The sequence below is a fragment of the Wyeomyia smithii genome, chromosome 2, assembly GCF_029784165.1.
Source record: "Wyeomyia smithii strain HCP4-BCI-WySm-NY-G18 chromosome 2, ASM2978416v1, whole genome shotgun sequence".
In the NCBI taxonomy this organism is placed as follows: Eukaryota; Metazoa; Arthropoda; class Insecta; order Diptera; family Culicidae; genus Wyeomyia; species Wyeomyia smithii.
Window position 1 is genome coordinate 23,173,795 of NC_073695.1, and position 25,123 is coordinate 23,198,917.

The window sequence follows — 25,123 nt, forward strand, 5'->3', positions numbered from 1 at the left end:
ACTCTTTAAACTGAATGGTGTCGATAAGCGCTGAATTAAAGTCTACTGACACCGCAATCAACACACCACCACCGGATTTCATTTCAGATAATTGATAGTTACGGTCATTTCTATAGACATTATATCGGCAACCGAAGACTTCTTCGCTGCGAACACCCTCATCCCAGCTGGTTTCGGTTGCTAAAATAACAGAAAATGAACAGGATAGTACATTTTTTTGAATTTCGTTCATTTTGTGAGCGCCTCGCATGCGGTTAAAATTTTGGCAATATACAGAGATCTCGCTAGTGGTGGGGTGTTCGAGTGTAGAAGCTAAAGAATGAGAGTCATTATTAACTAGCGAACCTATACATTAGAGAAATGACAAGACACTCACCGTTAAGGCAACTGTCAACATCAAAACGGATAACGGCAATGCCAAATTATACAGATCGCCCGTTTTGATGTTGACAGCTGCCTTAACGGTGAGTGTCTCGGCGTCTCTCTGGTGTATAGGCTGACTATTATTAACAGAAGTGTTTACCAGAGCAGAGCAGGTCGCGTCATTTCCTACATCTCTAGTAGTCAGCCTATACACCAGAGAGACGCCGAGACACTCACCGTTAAGGCAGCTGTCAACATCAAAACGGGCTATCTGTATAATTTTGCATTGCCGTTATCCGTTTTGATGTTGACAGTTGCCTTAACGGTGAGTGTCTTGTCATTTCTCTAATGTATAGGTTCGCTAATCTCTAGGTTGAATAAAATTATCACCAGCAACGGTCCTCTGATGAGTGAGTCAATTGCGTTGAAGACACGAGTGCCTAGATGAGCACGCAATGCATTGTCAAGTAGGGAGGTGTGCAGGATCGCTGATCATCTGGGGTTGAGAAAGTGAAAACTCGTCGTTCGCCGGGTATGGGTTAAGAGTTTCGCCTCTTTAAAATTTCGTAGAAATGGAGTTAGATTGAGGTCTGGAGAATCGGTCTTTCGCTGCTGCAAGAAGCACTCTGTCAGGTGGTAACAGTTGATTTGCATGGAAACGATTAGAGTTGGTGTGTTGTTGATTATTGTAGGAGTTGGTGACGTTATTGTGTTGCCTGTTGGCCATGTTATAGTTGGGGCTATTGTTATTATTCCAAAAACTGTTGTTGACGTGACGGTTGTGGTTGGTATATCTACGGTTACTATTGGTGTTGAAGTTGTAGTTGTTTCGATTGGTACTTTGATGGTTATTACCGAGATTTCTGTTAAAGTTGAGGCTGCGATTCTGGTTCTGATTGTTGTTGTTATTGTTGAAGTAGTTCTTATTGTTGCGGTTGTTGTTGGAATTGTTATTATTATTGTAGTAATTGCTGTTGTAGTATTTCTATTGTTATTGACAGAGTTGTTGTTATTATCGTTGTTGTTGTTGTGAATGATATGGTTATGCCTAGGGTTGTTGTTTCTGTTGTAATTATTTCGCCTATAATGATTTCGTCTTCTGGCCCTCCGTTTTCTTGCTTTGTCAGCTTGTTTTTGCTGCTGCATAATACGGTGTAATTTTGTATCGTACGCTTTCCAGTCCTGTTTCCAAACTTTTCTCGAGCCAAGGAAACGCCATCCACTGTTTGGAAGATCATTTGAAGGCTGGCCGGCCATTGTTATTTCCTCTGCCACACTTGGATAGCCAATGCTGTTTTCGATGGGCATCATTCTTGGCGTGTACTCAGAAATTCTGCTGCCAATTATTCGAAATTCTTCCAAGATTTCAGGAACACTACATTGAGTCTTAGAAGTGGCCACATCGATCAAATTTTCATTAACAGCTTCAAGCTGTTCGTCGACTTTATTAGTTATTTCATCAATATGACTGGTCAGCTTATTTGTAATCGAGTTGCTAAGTATCCCAAGCGACTCAGTCATGTTAACTTTAGCGGAAGTTATAGCATCGTCGAAAAGTGTCGTCACGTGGTTATTGATTTGTCTCACTACTTTTGTAGGAGAGTTCACTTTTTAACAGACGAAAGCTCCTGTTTTAGTTCATCGAATAGAGTTTCTTGTCGTTCGAGTGCCTCTTGAACGATTCCAATTTTCTGCAATGTCGACGTCGATTTGTGTATTGCTTCGCTATGCTTTTTCACTAAGTCAGCAAGAAGAGCCTGCTGGTGTACCAGGTGACGAAAATTTAATTCCATCGCGATTCGCTCCTGGCAATCATTGCAGGCTGGCATCATGTAGGACCTAATCTGGTCTTCCTTGTTTCGTTGAACACCTGCGCACGCGGCATGGAATCGTAGGGAACACCCCTCACACTTCCATAAGTTCCGGTTGTCCGAAGACCCAAAACCGCACACCACACAGTTTCCACTAACTAACGATGTCATGTTTACAAAAAAAGTGTAAATAACGCACAAACTTACTCGCGCGGAGCTTGAGTTGACTTACTGGCACAAAAGCACCTACAAGCGAAAAAAGAATGTAAACAAAAAACAAAAATTAAAAATCGCGCGTGGCCGAGAGCTAATTAAAACACGTCCGTACTGGTTGACGATACATTGAAACGGTTAAATTGTTATTGAATAGGAACGTTTCTATTTTTCGTTCGACTCCAAGAACATAGCAACCTTTGAATTTTTTTTTAGTTTTTTGTTTTGGCTTTCCATAACAAACATCATTTTCGTTTTTTGTGTCCTGGCAAATATTCTAATGGAGGAAAAAATTCATTTGGCAGTTTTTTCTCTCGACTTGTGCAAGCAGTGTGAACACCGCCATACAAACGGGTTTGACTAAGTATGTCGAACGGTAAATCGAGCAGACTACCGATTTCTGCCGTAGTCAAAATCAGACCGACATGTCTAATAGGCTAAACGTACCTTAAGTCTTCGGTCGGTAGTACAACAAATTATCGCTAGACTCCTTGCGCGACACTCCGTGCGTAGCTGAGGTTTCTCAATGGTCGATCGGAAATTATAGTAGGTACATACTAGCGAACCTATACATTAGAGAAATGACAAGACACTCACCGTTAAGGCAACTGTCAACATCAAAACGGGCGATCTGTATAATTTTGCATTGCCGTTATCCGTTTTGATGTTGACAGTTGCCTTAACGGTGAGTGTCTTGTCATTTCTCTAATGTATAGGTTCGCTAGTACATACAGAGTAAGTACGCCACCACCGCCGCTGCTCTGCGTGCGTCTCCATCACCCTGTTTGCGGCTGCTTCCCCCATTGCGGACCGTGAGTGACGGCCACCTCAGGTGCACCTAGGGTAATGTGAGTGTAGTGTAGTGAGTGGCGCACATGGTCCGCGTGCGTCGTCCGTTCGTTCGTCCGCCACAAGTGCTTGACAATGAAATCAGAATTACCCCCGGTGCTTAGTTTCGCAAGGTAACTCGAACGGTGTACACGCACAAAGTGGAATCCGGTCCTGGAGGAGAATATTGTAGTGATTCTAATTGTAACCTTTGGCGGTTGTGTTTAGTGATTGAAGTTGTACGTGAATGTTTTTTTTTGTGGTTTAGATCGATAGTTTAAATTAAATTGGTTTTTTTTGAAATATTTGACTTTGGGTGGCGGGTAACGCACACCAACCCAGTTGAAACAGTGTCAATTTCCTTGTCTCTAGTGAAAAAGCTTCGCTTAGGAAAATTATTCAATCGGTTGGTCTATCGATTTTCAGTCTGCAACGCCACTAGGCGTGTATTCGACAAATGCCTAGAGGCGAAAGCTGATATTTTTAATTGTTGAAAGTGTTTGATTTGAATAAATAAATCAGCGGCCGTCGTCACATCGCGGACAGCCAAGAAGAGCTCCGGCAGACGGACACAGCCGATGGGGCAACAGCTCTGTTTACTCATATCATCAGCGTACGGTTTTCTCCACTCTTCCTCGCACCCACACGCTCGGGGTTCTTTTTTCTTTAACGATTTTGTCGCGCCCATTACTAGCCTGGCTGTCATTTGTGCCATTTACAAAATTAGCTTTAAAACCATTCAAGGAGTTTGACAAAACGGTCGCGCGAACCGTTTCGATCGGTCGAACCGCGCATTTGCAGTATCCCAGGCAAACTGCCAACTGCTGTCTCATTGCCAAGCAGAAATCAGTTTTTGAATTTTTTATGAAAAGTATTTCATAAAAATAGTAAAAATTTTGATTATTCGTTATTAGTTTGAACCGTTATATTTTTAAAGAAATTTCGAATTTATTTTTCACAAGTGATCAACCATAAAATAAAAAAAAAGTAAATTCCTAACTTGAAATTCTAAGGCGCAGTTTAAAAAGAACTAATTATTCCAAAATTGTAACATTCACTGCCCTGTTGGAACTCGAATAGGATCGGCCGATTGAAAACCCAAGCCAAAGTATCCATGACCCCCGCCACCCGAATTAGCATTTCATTCATTTCTTCCGAAAAAAAGCCACAGCGCACAGTGACAGTACATAGGAAAACAGTGGTTAATTAATAGTCGTGATTTCCGTTGTTGCAACGAAGGAAAAAGAAAAAAAAACTAAAACATGAGCATAGAAATCGGCAGGAACAATGACCTCTCGCTGACGGAGGAGAAGAAAATCGTCAACACACCGGTAATGGAGTTCTACCGTGGCAAGAACGTCCTGGTGACCGGTGGGACGGGATTCATCGGTCGGCTGTTGATCGTGAAGCTGCTCAGGTGAGTCCTTGCCTGGTGAGATGGCGATTTCAGCCAAGCATTTCCCTTCGTGTCTAATGTACCGTGATGACCGTCGACCATAGATAGTGTCACAAATTATGGCCTAATGGCTTCCCCCGGGTGTCACACAATTCTCATCCTCATCCACCTTGTCATATTGCGTCTATTTGGTAACCTTGAGAAACACGCGTTTGTGATTCAATGGAACCGATCGATGCAGTTCAATTATATATTCAACAAAACATCGACTTGAGCCCGGTGTGCTCCCATGGTGGCATCCAGCAAACTGCGACTGTAGGATCAATTAAGGGAAGTGTTTTATGTTTGATAACTTTTACAAACTGGGACTATCAATGAATGATGGTGACAAGGTGTAGTATAAATAGTGATTTGTGGAATGTGCGATGAGCAGCGAGGGCCAACGTCACAAATATTTGTGTTACAAGACCGAGAACAGCTGGCGTCTGCAACCAGTTTGTGATACGCATGCATTTAGATACCTTGCCATGGCTAGTGTGGCCATCTAATCTAATGTAGTCGTCGTCAGTTGGTGGGTTGCTGATGAAGCTGCCAGGCAAATAACAAACGAGGAAACTCGCTTTCTTGCTGCAATCTAAACACTTAGTCTTCAAACGAAAAGGGTCTGTAAACTTTTTCCGCACTTTCGGCAGACCGTACAGGTCAACATCTAGAGTCTAGAGACAGAACCAAAGGAGAATGTGTAATTATGGTACGCGTACGATTGAAAGCCGTGATGGTTAATTTAGTCGAAGAATGCCGGAATTAATCGGGTTTTGTCGTGACTATTACATTGTTCATTTCATTCCATTCAATTCTGACTGTGAGGTTTAAATTGGCTCCAGGAGTTTTTGCATAACAACATCGTGCTGACGTCAAAGCTTTCGTTATTTATTGTGGCCCATTTTTTGCAGTATTTAAAATTGATTTAATGAACAAAAAAAAACAACTCTGTATTGATTATAGTGTTATCCTTTAAACAATTATCCACACATGGGTTACAGGTTTGTTTTTTATGATGAAGCATCCAGATTAGATCAGCACTTCTTGTTAACGCCTGAAAAACTTTGCAAATCAGTAATTGCCTCCAATACATTTGAGCTAATGGGATTGATTTAAATGCAGGTATTAAAAAAAATCTCTGAGACTAACGCTAAACATGTTCAACAACTTTTTTATGGAAATTCTTAGTATAATTAGGAATTGAAAAATATTTTTTTTTCGGGATAGAGTGGAGCGATTCCAAGTAGAATTGATAAAAATACTCGATTTTGTCTACCTATAATTGCTGGCTGCTATCCAGAATTACACAAACGCGACAAGCGCTTTATTTTTTTTATCATGATTATTTTTAGAATCCGGTTTTAATGATTTATACATTATACAGTGAATTTTCGATTTGATCACGATTGGAAAAATATAATCGTGAATTGAATGGAAATATATTGTTTTCTATTTTCCTATATTCCGTATTTTTTAAAACCAACGTTTTACAGTTATTCTAGTCACATAATTCTAGAATCTTATTCCTAATATTGTTTTTATGATTAGAATAAATAACATGTGAAGTTACGTGTTATCAAAATGACCTACTTATTTCTTATCATAAGTGGAAGTGACTTTGCTGTTGTCTCGCTTCTGTTACTATTTTTTGAATTGTTTTTTTTTTAAATTTGATCGTTTTTCTGATTCTTGTATCAGTTCTTAGCTGGAGTTCCATATTTTCTGTCGTTGAGTTTTTTGTAGCTTGGTGTTTTTAACGTTACAGTAAAGTAATTATTTTCTTATCAAATGTAATAAAAATCAATGAAAAACCAAAGTGTTGAAAAAAGAGGTGTTTTTATAAACTGTTAGTATATAAATTCATCCGATACTGAATTTACACCGTTGTGAAAAAATATGTTGCCTGAGAGTATTTGCTAGCCGTTACTAGTTAGGACTTTGTTCTATATTTTTGGCAAATTCGAAAAATTTTTCACCGCTGGAGCAGTTGTTCACAAGCGGTAATAGGACTGTCCCTTAGTTTCGAATGATGAGATTCTCATGTTCCTTGTTTTTTTAAATAATTCTTAAAGCATTACTTGGAAATGGTTTGGTCGGTAACTCCTAATACCAAAGCGTTTGTCATCCTAAACGAGCAATTTCTCTTATTCAGCTTCTTTGAAAAAAATGTGAATATTCAGATTACTGAAGTGAGAGGCAGGTTGAATGGGAAAGTAACCTAAATCAATAACTATCTTCTAACAAAACGGGATTGGATAAACAGTGGTTATGTCACTTACTCTAATTACGGGTTGCGTTGTAATAGAGATATGAGTGCTGGAGAATGTTGAAGAGAGAAAAAATAGAAGAGAATAACGTAAAAGATGAAGTGTTTCCTGTTATTATTAGTGATACAACTTACCATGCGGTAGGTCTTTAAAGTCTTGTATTCTTGAGATAAGTCCCCATACAAAATTTCACTGCTGCAGCTTTTTTTTTTTCAAACCAAGCAAAGTCACAAAAATCCATTCCCACAAGCAGACAGATACGACCTTCTGTTGCATAGTCTGAAAAAGTATATTTTTTCGACATTCCTTCGTCAGAATAAAGTGCTGATAATAGACACCTTGTATCCCGTGTGCGAAACAACGACGCCCGCATGACAGCGGAATGAGAAGGTAACAAAAACGGAGAATAGCGATAAAGTTTACAAAACAAGAATTCAAAAGCTAGAAAGAACAGGGACACGAAACGGAGAAAAGAGTTATTTCTCGCTGAGATTTCAGAACGTTAGGTTTGAATAAGATATGTTTAATAAAATCAATCTAGCAGCAGACACGAATCCGGGTGATCGTGATTTCCTCCGCACCTACGGGGACTATTGCACTGCAAGCCTCTGGCAAAGATCTTAAAGATTACCTTAGCCTTTGTAATCGGGCTTCTAGAAGTATTTCCGTAAAATGGTCGACCAATGATTTTTTGAATGCCCAATGTCCTAACGATACGTTAAGATCTGCTAATGTTTCGAAAAAAAAAAAATAATCGATTTCATGGGAGTCAGACAATTTTCGTCGATATTTTCCAACAAAATTTTCTCTTGTGATAACCAGATCTCGAAGCTCCCACAATAATGCAAAATCTTAACAAAAAAAGAAATAAAGATCAAAGAAAGAAATAATAATGCAAAATCTTAACAAAAAAAGAAATAAAGATCAAAGGCCCCCTCTGGGGGCTGCCACTGACGCCACAATTGAGTAATTATTGAAAGTTTTAAACTCTGTTCTTAATATACTTTTCATTCGTGACGAGGAATCGCGTGAAGCTGTTGAACATGATCAAAAAGTTAAAAAAAACTCGGAACAATGAGATGCGATGATTTACAGTTTGGAGGAAACAAAAGCAACTTTACACGGCTATACTCGTTCACTAGTGTGCGTAGATGAGAAGTCACTTATCTCTATATGTCTCATATCGAATTTCTTTATTCAACCTGCTCACCACGTTTTGATCTGGAAGCAACCTAACTGCTGTCAAAACCCTTCTCAATTCGTTTGATTTTGACCCAATATTGACCTGGCGTGCTACCCGAAGTGCACTGTAGAATTTGTCAGCTTCAACCCGCCACCGCACGTGCTTAGTTCGTTAACAATTTTGGCATCTCTTTCTTACTTGCGTCGTAAATCGCGATTTCGTTTCTTCCTTTCTCGGCAGATTTGCTCTAATGCAATGGAATGAAGAAATTCGCTATCAGATTGGTTTATCATGTTTTAGATATGTCAAAATCGAACTGCACATACCACTGGCACCATCTATTGACAAATAGCGAGAACTTACTAATATTTTAATTTGAATACAACCATGGGTTTCACGTAATAATAGGCCAGTCCAAAATACAGGAGCGACCCTACTTCTAGGAAAGAGGAGAGTTTCTATCGAGTAAATTCAGAAAAAGAATTAATTTAGCATTTTCACAAAAAAACGTAAAATGTAGACAAATTTTGCAAGAACTCGTAGATCTCTGAAACTTGAAGTGATAGGAATTTTTTGTCTGCCACGTAGTTTTAAAAAAAATTATGGATCTACAACTAATTTTAGTATTGAAATCAAGTTTTAGCTAGACCAAGAAACTTTGTAGAAAACCGATTGAATCAGGGCCGGATTTAGAAGCTGGGGGGCCCGGGGCAAATTTGTTTGTGAGGCCCTCTTTTCTTAAAACAATTAGAGGTAGCGTTCTGGAAGGTGACGAGCAAAAAAAAAAAGGTCGCCCTAGAACTAGGGGGCCCCTTCAATCGGGAGGCCCGGGGCATTTGCCCCCTTTGCCCCCCCTCAAATCCGGGCCTGGATTGAATGAACCCTGAGAGCGCTAATACTTTCGTTCCGCTAGATTTCATTCCTGGCTCATTGTGATTTGCAAATTCGATTGACGATGAACGATGAATAAAACTGCTACCTGCATGATGAACAAACCAGGCGGCGCAGCGTAGGTGATAGAATGAGAGAACGTGACAAAAGGGACGGGCTGCGCTGCCTGTTTGGAGGTATGCAGATGAACGTTGTGCTCGAACTAGATTAGTTTTTCGTTAACTGTTTAACCTTCAGCAAGCATATCTTTAATAGCGAATTTCTTTATTCCACCAGCTCACCTCGTTTTGACCTGGAAGCGCACTAACTGCTGTCAAAACCCTTCTTTATTCGCTCGATTTTGACCCAGTATTGACCTGCCGTGCTGCCCGAAGCGCACTGTAAAATTTGTCAGCTTCAACCCACCACCGCACGTGCTAAGTTCGTAAACAATTATGTGGCATCTCTTATTTGCGTCTTAAATGGCGATAACGTTTTATTATTCGTCGGCAGTTTTGCCCGCACACAGTGGAATAAAGAAATTCGCTATAAGACTGCACCGTAGAGAAGCAGTCAAGCAGCCATCTTCAGAGTTCCGTACGTTTGCTGTTGCCAAGGACTTTGGGGCCGAAGCTAAAGCTGTTACGAAATACACTAGCTCGTAGTGTTAATTGTTAAGTTAATTGTTTCATTCCTTCTACAAAAATATTGTTTCATTTCTTCTACAATGGGACATTCTAGGGCAAACCAACACTTCCTTGAAGCAATGTCGAATTTTCTTACCTCGCAAATTATGATATATGTGACCGTAGTTCTACATTTATTCCAAGCGATTAAAAAACATCCCTGTAAGTTATTGAAGTAGAATTAGTTCTCAATGAATCCTCATATTTTGGCTATCGAGCTAGTTTAAATTATATGAATAAGAAATCTGTGACTAAGCCATTTAATCATATGTTATACAGAATAAACCGCCACTTTTATACTACTGAGGAAAATCTATTGATAATCAAAAGAATTGCTTATGTTAGTAATAACGAAAATCGCCCGGCATCATATGCAAATGTTAAGTGGCAATGACCAGAAAATTAACAGACTAGCCGGATGCCACTATTTTGATAACACCAATGGCACTTATTAGCACCCCGAAATCATTTATTTGAAGTTGTAAAACAGCGTGGGTGGAACTGATTGTTGCTTTGAAAGAGGAAATTCTTTCAAAAATAACTCTTTTCATCACAATCAGAAACGTTTTGACGAGTGGAGGAAAACTTCTTCCATTGCATAATTTTTAGGCGCTAAAAAGTGCCATTGGTGTGTCACAATAGTGACACCGAGAATGATTCTAGTTCTTTTTTTTTCTTCATCTATAAGATGATTCCAGTTCTGTTATTATTCCTTCACACACTTAAACTGGGCCAGGAATGGAATCTAGCGGAACGAAATTATTAGCGCTCTCAGGGTTAGACCAATCGGTTTCCGATCTTTTACAAAGTTTCTTGGCATAGCTAGGGCTTCATTTTGGATGTTTGAATTAGTTCGGAATTTAGCCGCGGAAGTGGCGTTGCGATGCCAACTTGTTTCCCTTACACGCTAGAGCTTTGCGGTTTGCGACATAGTTGTAAATATCTAAATTCTATGAAACTTTACAGGATATACAAAATTTCTAACTCTTCAAGTTTCAGAGATCTACGAGTTTTTATGAAATTTATCTGAATTTTACGTTTTATTGTGATAATTTATGAGTTCACTCGAATTAATTTCTTAAAATTTTTTCCTCTATAAAAATTGAATAATTACATCGTTTTCTCTCGAGTACAGAAGTTTTTGAAGTACTTAAGTGAAAATATCACACAAAATTGGTAAAAAATACATAATTTTGTGAATTTGATATCTCATAGGTTAGTAAGTATAAGCAAACCATGATTTTTTCAAAAAATTGTCCATCAAAAAATCTTTATTGTCTGGAAATTTGAAAGATGTATTTTTTGTGTTTTGTGATATTTCAGTTTGAATATAATCACAGGTTTCATGCAAAAATACAATTGCTATGTATTTATTGCATGGAATACACAGTCCAGTACTCTGAGTTTTTAGTTTTCAGCAAAGTTTCTCAGTGTAATAAAAACTTCAACTTGACGTTCAGTTTAGTTCGCGATTTGGCCGCAGAGATGGCGCTTCGACAACAACTTTTTATTCTTACACACTAGAGTTCTGCAGTTTTCGACAAAGCTTAAGATCAGAAAATTTTATGTAACTTCGTAGAAGAAAACAAATTTTCGTCTCCTAATCTTTTTTATAATTTTACGAGTTTTTGAGGAATTTGTTTGAGTCTCACGTTTCTAGATAAATTATCGAAAAAAAGTATGCATAGTTGTTTAATTTAAAAAGGTTTACACACCCACAGACTTCACTGTATTCTAAGAGGGACCCTACTATGGTCTAAAATGGTAAAAAGTGGAGCAATATTCTTTGGTGCTTTTGTCCTACATCATAGCATAATGGTGTCTTTAGAGCAATCATTTATATGAATGACTCGCATAATCGATGAGTGTTAAAAGCTATCATGAGTCTTGAAAAAAAAAATTTTTTTTGTGTTTATTCGGTAAAGTTTTAGAACATGTAAAATACGAAAGATCCCTGAATAAAAAAAATTTAATTTTGAATAAAATAATTTGTTTTAAAAATATCGAAGTTACTTAAAGTTTGGTTTTGTCAGCTGCATTTTACAAGAAAACTTTATTCCAAAGAACTGTTGATGTGTTTTGTGCATCCAAGAATTTAAAAATTTGAATTTGTTTTATTCGAGTGTACATGGTTCTTTGGGCGGCTCGTTCTGCGTTCTATAGAATTTAAAAGAATTTGAGAAAAAAAGTTGAGTTGATAGATTTTTAACTATATATTAGGATTCATTAAATTTAGAAAAAAAATCATCTCTATAGATTTGATACTTTGTTGAATTTAACTGCAGATTTGAATGTTTACAGCTTTTGGTTTGCTTATCTGCTGAAAGTTCTTAGAACATTTGTTCAAAATTTTGCATGGCTCGGAAACACTAGTTCTAACTAAAGCACAAACATCGCAATATTATTGAATTAGAACTGTGGAAAAACAGATCCGCTTATATGACAAAACCAGTACCTTCGAATCCTGAATTGTTCTATAAAATAACAATCCGTCAGGGTGAGTTTAATTGATACCACTGCAAACTGAATGCAGGTTCTCACGAGCTGCACCGAACTAATAGAAAATAAATTAGCCCTAAGGTTTGCTCGATGATTCTTAGCGGTATATTTATGTATTCTAGTCCAGCTCCGATTACGATTGCAGTCAAGATATAACGTGACACTGGAACAAAACAACCGTATTTTACGTTACAACCACTCAGCTTCGGAACTGATTTGAATTCAAATTTGCTCGCATGCAAAAAAAGAAAAACCCATCGAGAGGATTCCCCCCTGCTTATGTGTACGCTATTCTTGACTTTTTAGTGATGTTAAGCTGAATAAATTTGGACGGATAAGCACCTACCTACTCATTAGATTTGTTAACATGCAGTATTAACTAACCGAGAGCAAACCTGATTAACATTCAAAACCTCAAAAAGCTGACAACGGCACGCCTCACAGTGGACGCAAAGGTTTACTGTCAATGGATTAGATCATATTTCCGTAGAACGATTTCTTGTTTCTAAATAATGTCTTTTAAGAAATTTCAAAATTGTGAAACAATAGGAAACTATTCTGTCCATATTCAGAGTGTTCTCTTCTACTGTGCGGCATGATCGAACGCAGTTAGGCGTTGCGCTTTGCGATAAGATTAAGAGAACAAAAACTATTTGTCGCACATGCAGCTAAGGAAGAAATATTCCCCAGCCTCTTAATGGGATGCAAACTAAATGCACAAACTGTTCTACCGGCTTACAAAACGCGAATCAACAACTAACGTTTTGCTCTGGAAGTATGTATGTCTCTCGCTTGACTATCGCTGCGGTGGAAACTTAATCCAACAACCCACTGAAGCTTGCACTTTTTCGTTAGCACAAATGTGCTAATTGTGGTTGATTTGTTAGTTTTTTCTCGTGACCGTTTCGTACTAAGCTTTCCTATCAGTGAAATAACAAATTGCATTTTGCACAGATGTTAGGTTGTAATGCCAATGCATTCTGTGCACTTTCGAAATTGGTAACCTCACATCGAAGGCAATCCAATTCGGTTTAAAATAACATTGTTGGTAACTTCTGAGAATCAGCTCAGGGCAGTTGGGTTCTGCCCATTTCAATTAGTTCCCAGTTGAAGCAACATATGCTTCGTTGGACTAGTGGCGTTTTATCAGTCAGTGTATGTGCTCTTCAACGCGGAAGTTTGCCTTTTTATATTTCTTCCGAACGGGTCGTTATTAAGCACTACTTTATGCTCCGTTAATACGAGTTGTCGCACGATCGAACGTTGATCTCGCGATCTAGGGCAAGTTTATGGTGCGCTGTGAGGGGAACAAATGTGATAAATACTACTGGAAACATAAATGTCTTTGCTGTAAACCAAAACCAAAACCAATGAAATCGACGCGGTTTGGAATGTGCTGGTCGAAACATGGTTTGGAGTAATGGCACTGTTATTATATCTTTCAGAGTCAATTGGGGCTATTTCTGTTTTATCGATTTTCGAGTTCAATGAATTTTTCGCATTCGAAGGAAATAACTAAAATGCTTATTTTTACAACAACAAAAATTCATAACAAAGTTCCTATTCGCAAGAAATATTTCAGCCGATTTTGAAATATTTCAGATGCCTGTTAGTACTAGAAGTGCTTTGCTCCTCCAGACAAGTTGACAGAAGTCTTTAAAAAATACCTGCAAAAAGAAGTTAATCTTTGATCACAGTTACCTATGGCACAAACAACAAGAAAGTTTATCATGGAGAGTGTCTACCTACTACAGTTGCTAGTACCTACCGATTCCTTCTTTTGAGAATCTATATTACGGTAATGGGAGCCTAAGTGCAGTACTAGTACCGGGTCCCAGAATTTTTAGGAACAACAACCGTAGTATTATAAAACTAAACAAACACACGTTTGAAGTATTATCCTCAGAGGTTTTCGATCGGGTTGCAATCCGAACTGCATGCTGGTCAATTAAGTATGGTGATGTCTTCTTCAGAAAACAAGGCCTTGGTTTATCGGGAAAAATGAATAGAAGCGTTGTCTTGCTGAAATACAACGGGTTCATCCATATAATCCTCCAAGTATGGAACCAAAACGTCTTCCAGATGCTCACAGTAGTTGCTGGAATTCATTTTGGTGGTGATCCAGCGGATAGAAAGCTTTTTGTCATAAAGGGATCTTCCTTATACCATAACCGTTCATCCACCAAAATTTCGCTTTGATCGAGTGACAATAAATACCGCCGAATCATGCCAGTATTGAGGTATGTTGGCTGCAAAAGTTTACCCCAATGGACCCCAGTTCAACACAGTAAAAGACCTTAAATCATGCATACGTTCATGCTGGCAACAAATCTCTGTAAATACTCTTTATAACCTTGTCAATGCCCAGAAGAGTATTTGGAGTTATTAAGAATAAGGGAGCAGCTACAAAAGTATTAGCCAATTGATTGACTCAGAAAATATAAACTTTTACTACGTTGACTTGAGGTGCGTCTAAACGAATGCATCAGCTTATTTTTAATTTTTCGGATTTTTTATTCTATCAAGTACACTTTTTTTGAATAAATGATGTTATTTGTTTTAGTTTATGATAAGAAATAAAAATAAGTGATGATATTCAAAGTCCAATTAATTTTGGAAGAAAAACCTATGAAAAACATGGTGCGACTAAACGAACGCATGTCACTGTATAAAATATCAATAATTAGTTGAGTATTGGTCGTATCACCCAAACTCTTTTTGTTTGAAAGGCTTGCGGTGTTTACAATGAAAGCACGGCGGGTCAACTGAAATTATCGAACCCATAAAATTTCTGTAATTTAGAGTTTACTGTGAACGATCTTTTTAATAAGTATTTTGTTTCTATTGCAAATGAAAATATTCCTCAAGGGCTAACATCTCAACATATGTGTAAACGAGATAGCATATCACCGCCTCTTTTCATACATCTTTTTCCTACTCCTGACAGCGGGCACAAATAAATTTGAGCCCATGACATGAGTTCATTGCCATTCACTGTTATTCGGTATAGGGATGCCAATAACTCGGTTAAAATATTCATAAACGTTTGCAAAAAAAAGGACTTTTTTTGGAATGGTGATAAAAAAATCTAAGGCAGGTATTAGACACAGCGAATATTTGCTATTTTTGGTACGAATTTTATTTGCACAAAATAAAATCCGTACCAAAAATAGCAAATATTTGCTTCGTGTAATACCTGCTTAGGACAAATAATTGAGTTTGATAAACTTCTCATGGAAGATTTGTTTGTTTGTTCATTCATTTTCACGAACTTTTAACCTATTAGGTCCTTCGGGTCAATGTTATTGTGAAGTGTAATACAGTTTTCATGACGATCAAATAAAATTAAATTTATTTATGTAATTTAGTTTCTTTAAGGAATTTGATTCTCCGCCTCAGGTAGTCCTTGTCGTCTCCAAGGATGTTTTTGGAGAGTTGGGTCCAGATGGTTGTTTCGCTTCTCTGTACTCTCGACAAGCGATTAAGATATGTTCAACCATTATCTGCACATCACGTGTAGTGCAAATTTTATGTAGCTATTTAGCGGGGGTTTCTTTTTTTGCGAAGTGTCCTTGGAGTAGTCTGGTGTGTCCAATCCTCAACCTGGTTATGACTTGAAAAATGTATTTATTTATTATGTATTTGGGGGTGTTCCATCCGTAAGGGGTGTATTTATTTTTCCTGAACTTGCTATTACTGTTATTCGAGTATATTTTTGTGTTCACTAAAAGTTTAAAACTCCAAAAGCAATATTAGTTTCGGATGGTATGTTTTAGCCCCGACTTTAGCTTGTTCGTTCCGATGCTACCTCACGGAGTTTCTCTTTTATTTGTGCAATTCAAGAGAGGTTTAGATTGTTTCTTGCAACGGCTTCTAGGACGCCTCTGGAGTCACTGAATATGACATTTACTGCCGGTACCCGCATAACTGTCCCATACTGATTTTGATCACTTTTGAGTTATCATCGGGAATCGACTTAATTGTTATCATATTTTCTGGAAAAAAATTAAAATTGATACTTTTGTATGGAAAAACATGGAAAAAATACCAAGCTGTTTTTGTCCCATATTGAAAGTACCCGCATTACAGTCCCACTGCATAGTGGTACAAACAACAAACATATAATTTTGCTCCAGATTAGTGTATATAAAGATAATCTGTGCTATCGAACACAATTGGTCGGTGTTATGTCAGACCGGACCAAGTGACATTTTGATCATTTCGAGAAAAACGAGTTTGAAGTTTGTTGCTCTGGGAATTTTGAAGTTTGCAATATTTTTGCGCAGTTTTGATGTTATAAGTTGGAGCAACTCTCTAACTGTATCATGCAATGTGACAATTGAAAAAAGGAGTACCGTGAGCTCAAAAAGGACAAGTTTGTAGCTGATTAAATGTACTTGGTCCACTCTGATTGAATCAAAGAAGAATCATTAATGAGTTGGTCCATTATGACTGAACAAATGAACAAATAATTTTAGTCCATTGATCGTCGAACAGTCAAAAAGTTTTTAATCTACATGGTTAGCTTTTGCGACATCAACAATTATTGAAAATAGTTTGAATAAACTTTAAACTGTGTTTGTTTCAACAAATCAATGGTAGGAGCGGAATTTTTTAATGGAACAAAAATATGGTTAATTCACTCAATTAAGTTATTCGTAATCATCCACCTTCTCTGCAACTATGGCCAAAATTGTCGTAGAATCGATAATGGACTGGATGGTTTCCTCGTGTTTTGGTTCTGGAATTTCTGTCACGTTTGGATGTAGTGCTTCAAGAACAGTTTCATGAAAAGCTGGCACAGGTTCTCCATTATTGATTACAAAATGATATTGAATAGATATTGACAACATGCTTTACACACTTAAATGTCAATCGAGTCAGCTTCTTCTTGTATTAATATGAAAGGTCTTCTCCAAACAATCGCTTGTGTTGCCTTTAGCTGCGTAATTTCATTGCGGGCATAAATCTAATCAGCTTGCATAAAACAGTAACAAACATACACTTACCACTTATTTCAACCTCCTGAGGATATAATTCATTGGTAAAATCATCAAGTTTTAAGTCAGTATTACTACTGTAACTTGAACTTCTTTCTGAAATTGTGGAATGTTGTGTCACCCACACGAATGACTAACGTTTCTCATTTACGTGTTCAATCAGAGTGGACCATGTACATTTTTCTCATTTACCTACTGGTAAAGTATACTTTTTTGACTAACGGGCAAAGAAGCATTCCGATAAGTTGCTTGATAGTGTCGAAATTCATTTATGTTGACTTCAAACCGATGCTGTAAATTCCGATAATTTCAACTTTTTTCTGCTTAACACATGGTTCACTTTGTCTGCACACTATAAGGCATGATATCAGATCATGTTAGTGACAGCAATAAACGGTCCAAAAACACATTAAAAACCACGGCAGTGCTTCACGCACTTTACAGATTCCGATGGGGGGGTGAGTGAGAGTTCTCTGATACAAAGAAATCCGGAAAACGCTCGAAAACTCTTCCGTTCGTTCGCTTTTATCAATAGCTGACCGGAGGCAGTCTCCTTGAAAATAAACACTCGGTCCATTCTGACTGAACACTGTAATCGCTTTTCATTAGTCATGCAGACAAAAATCATGCTGTTATTTCTGCTGTTTTAGAGATTAATAAAATCTGATTGTTGTGTGATGTAGCTTAAGAAAATCTTTATCCAAAACTATCGTTAACTCCTTTTTTTTCAATTTTGCGACTTGGTCCGGTCTGACTTAACACCGACCAATTGGTACACTTCAAAACAACGAAGATAAGAAGTACGTGTTTCTTTTTAGTGCTAGTGTGCTAGCTTAAGGCTGTGTATGATAAACAGAAGGTCGCGTTCCAAATCGGAATGTAGTACCAAGGCTATGCTTCGCTTGTGTACTAGCTTAAGCGCAATGGATGTAGAACCCACTCGACCCTGGCCACACTGCTCCTCCTCCTCTGTCCATCCTTCAGTCCCCTCTCGTGTCAGGTCAGACGAAACAGCAAATCCATGTTTCATCATCTATTTCCGGTCCAAAGCAGGGCCAAAGTTTAAATCTTTGAACATTTTTTAAATTTCAAAAGACCTCCGTCACACTACCAGGTTGTAACCGAAATCTTAAAGGTCAGACCAACCAAACTCCGTAGCGTGGTCAATGACCTTTAGCTCTTTACTCGGGAGTATCGCGTAGACATACCCGCTCGAGACGCGGAGATCGACGGTGTTGTGACCGATCCGAGTCTGTCCGTCGAGTGCCAGGATGCTGTTGGCTGTTTCAGAATAGCAGCCCTTCTGAGGTAAAAATAATTGACTGTAAGGAATTGCGGTCTGTGTCACACTATCTCCTCCAGCGAACGCTTCGAGTAGTGGGGCGATGCTAGATCCAGCCAGAACACGTCGTCTTCGCTCTTATAGTATTTTTTGATGAACGGAGCAACCATCAGCAGGCACTTCGTGCTACAAATTTCCCCGTTCATGGCCGGAGAAAGAATAGCGGCTTCGACATCTCCTTCTTATTGATTGGGAGTCACAGCAGCACCTTCTTGGAAATTTGGAAACTTGGTGTGTGAAATGAAATTCACCTCGAAGCTCACTTCCTCCGTGGGGGAAGTATAATACGGAGTGCCCTGCCAGTCGTTGCTCTTCAAAGTGAGACCATCGCTACGTCGCGATTCGCCGGGAAAATCGATTTGATTATCTTATTCAGCCGCTGTCGCTGGGTCATTGCCTGCAGCTCCGAGACCAGTGGATGGGACTACCGCTTCCTGACATGTATGTCCATGTTCGCCAGGTACTTTTCCACTGTTTGGCCGGTAGTACCGACCTCCCGGCCAAGCGCACGAAGCGATGTAGCCACTTTCTCGGTCTTTCTCTGCAGAATCCTTTAAGGCTTCTTGTTACTCAGAGTCGTCGGCCGTCCGGAACCGGGCTTTCTTTCGATGCTGTGATTGTTGTCCAATAGTGCCAAGATGTTGTAGAAGCCGGAACGGGTGCATCCGGCGTCCACAAAGTGCCGCACGATGTCCGTTTTCGACGCGGCGGGGTATGCTTCACTGTAAGCTAATATTTTTTTTCTGCTAACTTATGGGTTACTATGATTGATGCTGTATGGGTAGTTCCGTTAGTGCGTGTGAAGGTAAATCCATGAAAAATCGACAAATAATGTCCATTTTTTTATTGCAAATGTTACAATTTTTTTGTTGGCAATGGTAAATTTTGTGCAAACAAAAATGATCATTCATGGACTAACGACATTAATAAAGAACAATTAAAACAAAAGATAAAGAAAACCGCTTGAGGTTTTCGGTAATTGTAAACTCGTCAAACTCTTTTTTCGTAATACACTATTCTAAGATTAACCGCTTATAAAGTTTCAAGTTTAGTCTATGGGACCTTGGTTAGGCGCGTTTCAAATCCCTTTTACTTTTTTCTTATTACTTAAATCGCTAAAAAAAATCTGGGAAATTTTTCTCAAGAAGTTGTATAATTTCGATTTTTTTAAATGAAAAGGTATAAGAATAACCCGATGAAGGAACTATTGTTATTCGCAGCTAGATAAGCCAGCTCTACGTAAAGGGGGAAGTTCCCGAAAAATATTCAACGACGGCGTTTCACATCCGTGGACGCTTAACGTTGATCGTTCGTTGTCATTACTGACGTCGAGAGGAACAGTACGTTTATCCAAACCGGTATCGACCCTTAAGCTGTTTCTTCATGCCGGGTGTGCTAGAGCATTCGCACTTTATTCACTACTATCCACCTCAACATTTATGTTCATCTTATGAAAAACTGACACTCAAATAAAAACTACGAAAAACGCTTATTTTCCAACTAAATCAGTCTACCAATCCATCAAACATATTCCTCTTAATCTACACTAGATTTTTGTGAACTTTACTCTAAAAGCTTATCTTAAGAGTTTGATTTGATTTCAATTTGATGGAATTCCCGGGCATTAACACCCACTCATTTATTTCCATTACCTTGCTTAGAAACCCAAATTCGTCGCACTGTTTTACACAGATACAGGGTGCGGCAGGAAAAAAAGCGAAGGCGCATGGTATTTCTTCAAACCCCATTTCCAACTACAGTCAATTTTATTTTTGTGCCACATTCTTGTGTGTGAATTTTTTTTGTGCGACTTTTTAATGCGGTTATTTTATTTGAGTGACATTTTTTGTGCCAAAGAGGACCACATCCGACAAGATTTTCAGCTATTTATTTCCTTCGATCCTTGGAAAGAATTGCAACGCATTAAGTAAGTGTTGCGTCAAAAAATTACTATTTGAGACAGTTTTACGTAGGAAAAATCACGTATTGCTACTCTATGAAAGATAGCAGTTGAAAGGGTTAGTATGTTTAAAATAAAAAAGTTACGTTCATCGATTTATTTTGTGCGGTCCCTATCCCTCGCACAAAAACAGGTTTGACTGTACTTCAAGCCATTTTCGAGTTCAGTTGCCTCTATTCCTAGTATCTTCTATTTCTATCAACAACATCCTCAAAACAAGACCGGAAGCAGAACATGCCTTTAGAACGTAATCCTTGATTATCGACAAGCAGGTGTGCGTTACAAACTTCAAACTAGGATGAGATGTTTCACAGACTTGTGCTACAACAAACGCCCGCTTCGAATATTTCGACGGGTCCGAACCTCTGAGGAGCCAAAAATCTTTCGCCCAAAACTTTATGATTTCCATCAGCTATCTTTGGATCCGATTTGACCCGTGACATAGCGTTCCATCTGGTTGTAGTTCAACGTATTGATCCTAAGAGAAGTTGGCTTTCACTTAGGGAAGCACTTGGGTCTTTAAAATGACTATACGGTACACTACGGTATTGATTTTAACACCAACATCAATGAAAACCGGCGACATTTTCAAACCATTGGACATTGCAAAGCCAAACTTCATAAAACCCGCCGGATGTTTGATTTGGAAATATCCTCGGAATATTCAGAGAAATTACCCGATCTGTGCGACATACAGAACAAGATCATAATTTTTTTCTTCTTAAACAAAAAATCAATCTCTTCGAAACACTCACTAGTAGCTCCTTTACCCACTTCGCAATGAAATGGTTTCTGATAGAACGTTTTAATATAATTTGATCATTTAGTGTATGTCCAAATCGGTGACCTCATTTAGCGTATGTCAGAATCGGTGACCTTTCCGGGTCCCACAGCTCAGGACCATTTTGAAAAGACTTTTTGATGTAATAAACTGAAGTCAAATGATATCCTACTACCCTTCCCTTCGGTATCTACTGGGCGAGTAGTAAATTCGCAATACGTGCTTTGGTTTACATTTTTATGAATTTGCAATGAAATAATTTCAACGTTCTGATGCATCACTTGAAAATGTAATGTTAAGGAAAAAAACCCTTTAGTTACACTTATTATTTAATATTTAAGTTTGAACATTCTCGCATTTTTCCGTGCCGAACCCTGTACAATTCAGCCATTTCTCGCTGATTACTGAGTATTTTTCAAAGCAATATATGAATTGAAAATTAAGTGAATGTTTCGCGATTTTTATAACCTGTAAACAATCGGTTTAAACATACACAAAACAAAAAGCTGTAATAGGGGAGCTGTTCCATAATTCATCTCAGTCTATATATTCCTCTTATATAACATGGAAACACAATTAAAAATAGGAAGAAACGCATATTTTCTACATAAACCAATCTGCTAATCCATGGAATGGATTCTTCTTAGTTAGGTTTAGATTTCTCATCAAGTAGAATTCTCAAAAACTACTTTAAAAGCTCTAAATTTGATATAATAGTCGGGCATCTGCACTCGAAAACTCATTTATTTCAATCACCTACCTCAGAAAACAAAATCCGCGCGTTGCTCTATACGGCTACAACTGGACTCGTTCAGTAGCCAACGAAAGTTTTTTTCATCAAAAGCGGACCACTTTTATTTTAATTTCTAAACAAAATAACTCACTACACTAAGAGTACTATAATCTTCATAATGTTCACCGCAAATTTCCAAAATCAAGCTTTAAATAAATTTACAAATTCTAAACCTCAACTGTATGTATTTTCAACTATTTTCACTGCGTTGCAGAAAATTAAAAGTTGCCAATTCAGTTTCGGTTAATACAAAAAAATCATACTAAAAATGTTGAATTATTCCGATATAATTGCCATAAATCGACAGCACTGCAGTGGTTACCTAGGATACCAATTTTGCACGTAAACAACTACAGCGGTAACCTACTACGATGGTCTGCGGCTACGTTCATTCATGATAAAGTGATTCATTCATGATTAACAGTGTGATGAATATGGAGGCGTCGTGAGATGAGTAATTGATTAGTGATTTAAGTTTCAAGATGGATATGATAGCGTTGTGAAAATGGTTTGTTTTACAAAATTCAGGATAAATCTAGCTAAGTTTACTAAATATACAATGCTGGGCGATTCTATAAGAGCACGTAAGCGTATTTTGTTAATTTGTTCAATGACTTCGTGGAAATTTCATATACATTCCGAAAATTTTATATGGACCGTCGACATTCACCAACACAAGCTGCTCATTTGAAATGTGGATGACCTCTAAACTGCTCCTCATTTTCATTAACTCATTCAAGACGTTTTGGGGTTTTGTTTAATTCGATCAAAACAATAAAGTTTCACTCCAAAGTCATCAAAACAATCACCCCAGCTCATGGTACCAAAAATACCGGTATTGTCAAAAGCCAGTAACGTTTTTTTCTGTACAGAAGTGTCAACCGAAAGTAAAGGTAGGGTATGATTGCCTTTAGCGGACCACTTAGTAGTGTAGCTGCATATTTTGAAAGAATAAGTGTAAATATCTCAACTGAATTAAGTATTTCATTATGTATAAACATGAAGTAACATGTTTTCTATCTTGTCTGCATGAAAAACAACAAGATAATACCTATAATTCCTTTTAATAAAAGAAATAAATCATCGCTGCAGTTTCCTTTAATGGACCACTACATTTTCCTAATTTAGGCCAGGTCTACTTGAATAATTTTCCAATCCACTGTATAACAGGTAGTAGTGAAAAATTGCACCATGCCGCAAATTGCTTCGAATTATAAAGGATCATCCATAGACCATGTGGCCCTTTTTTACTCGCTTCGTAGTCAATCCTCCAAAGTAATTCTGAATATTTCGTACGAACCTTGAAAGATGAGATGAATCTTGCAACTGTAGACTGCCGCTGCCGCTCTTTTGAAATGGGCAGTGGTGGGCACCGCTAACCGAAAATTTAGCGACGCTAATCGCTAAGTTGCTAACCGGTAAATTTAGCACGATAATCGCCAAGCGCTAAACGCTAGACCCACATTAGCGGAACTTTCGCTAATCGCTAATCGCTAACTTTTTAATATGTAAATAGTCATATCACTATATTTATTGCTCGTGTTTTTTAAGATTTGGACCACTTTGATCTGTTTTGGTTAAACAAATGAAAACAAAGCTATTTACAGTAAGAGGTTCACGAAACGGTATTTGATTTTGTAAAAACAAGGATAGCAAAAGTTATTTAGCTTGCATTGAAAATAGATACTCTTAGGAATGCTTTCATGAAAATTCAATTATTATCTGAATCGAAAAAGTAGAACCAAAGTTGTCATAATTTCAAGCGCATTGCAATTCAACAAAGTTCTTGGTGTGCCAAAAATTCAATCTAGACCTTGTGCTTGTTCTTCAAAATGCTCCTATGGCTTGTACGATAACTGGAACTCCATTCTAGGGTAAAAAATCACAAGAAGGTTGTATGCAAAGCCACGACCGCAAGGTTGAAGTAGAATACTTTTACAAGAAAGATAACCCGGCTGCTTGCGTGTCAGTCATTTTTTCTAGTAAATAAACGTTGACCGTTCATTGGCAGTATTGTAATTTCTTTTTGTCTGATATTTTGAATGAAGTTCATTGAAAAATTTTAAATTTTGTGCAAATGAGAAGTTGAAGTGCTGCCGAATTGTAATATGCACATTTAATACGACATCATTAAACGGGAACGGAACAAAGGCTACGGTTAGGCAGAACGTGAATGCCGGCGCGATGCGATTCGCCTTACCGCTGTGAAATGTACAGCTCTTTTTAAGGCGAAGTAGAACTATACATTTTCACAGATTTCGTCTTGCCGAATCGCATCGCGCCGTTATTTGCGTTCTGCATGACCGTAGCCAAACACTAAGCGACGCAAACACGTAATAATAGTCAGAGTATGCATGTAGATGAAGATAATTAACTTTGGATTATAGCGCAAAACGAGAAAATATTAACTCTTCAAATAATCATTTGTGTTCTTCAAATTTCAGTTGTTCAATTTAATATCCGATGAAACGTTTGTTTATTATCTGATGAAGCTCTTATATAGGCCAAATGATGCATTCCCAATTGACTAGGTCCATAACTCTGCCGACCGTGCTTGGGAAAGCGCGGTATAACGACCAATCAGAGGTCGAATTTCGTGTTTTCACAAGGCTTAAGAGTTTTCAATAGTACAATAGTTCGAATGATAAATTGCAATTTCATGCATTTGATGGGAATCTTAGAAGATTTTCTAATCGATTGCTGCAAAAACGAAGGAAATCCATCGAAAACTAACCGATTTATTAGCATTTGAAATTTTTCTCACTTTTTTCAGTTTTAGATTTTCATTTCACATCCCTATAGAGCCGAACTTTCTGAAAGAAGTATTCTAATTCAAAATTCAATCTTCATTAATTCATTTGTTGTGTTTATAAGGACAATTGTTCAATTTATCATAGGATGTAGTGTTTACCTACATCTCTGTGTTACCTTGATAGTGAGAACTAAGGCGCACGGTCAACACAATGAGAAAGGTGTTTTCACATTGAAAACTAGACACGGCTTTACTGGAGGAAGTGTTGGCAGATGCATCTACCGCTAATACCACCGCTATCATACGAAAGCGCGTCGTTTCATGTGGGGAATATCAA

The 25,123-nt window shown here is 37.9% G+C and overlaps 1 protein-coding gene and 1 pseudogene across 1 annotated transcript; one reads left to right on the plus strand and one right to left on the minus strand.

The window, feature by feature from the left end:
- Positions 1 to 919: 919 nt before the first annotated feature.
- Positions 920 to 1,884, minus strand: LOC129719519 (putative uncharacterized protein DDB_G0286901). The gene is made up of 2 exons (XM_055670913.1): positions 1,483 to 1,884; positions 920 to 1,255 (listed from the first exon to the last, which is right to left on the minus strand). The coding sequence occupies exons 1-2, from the start codon at positions 1,882 to 1,884 to the stop codon at positions 920 to 922; spliced, it is 738 nt and encodes a 245-aa protein (XP_055526888.1).
- A 1,466-nt stretch (positions 1,885 to 3,350) lies between these two features.
- The window catches only part of LOC129721637 (fatty acyl-CoA reductase wat-like), a 39,067-nt pseudogene continuing 17,294 nt past the window's right edge, over positions 3,351 to 25,123 (plus strand).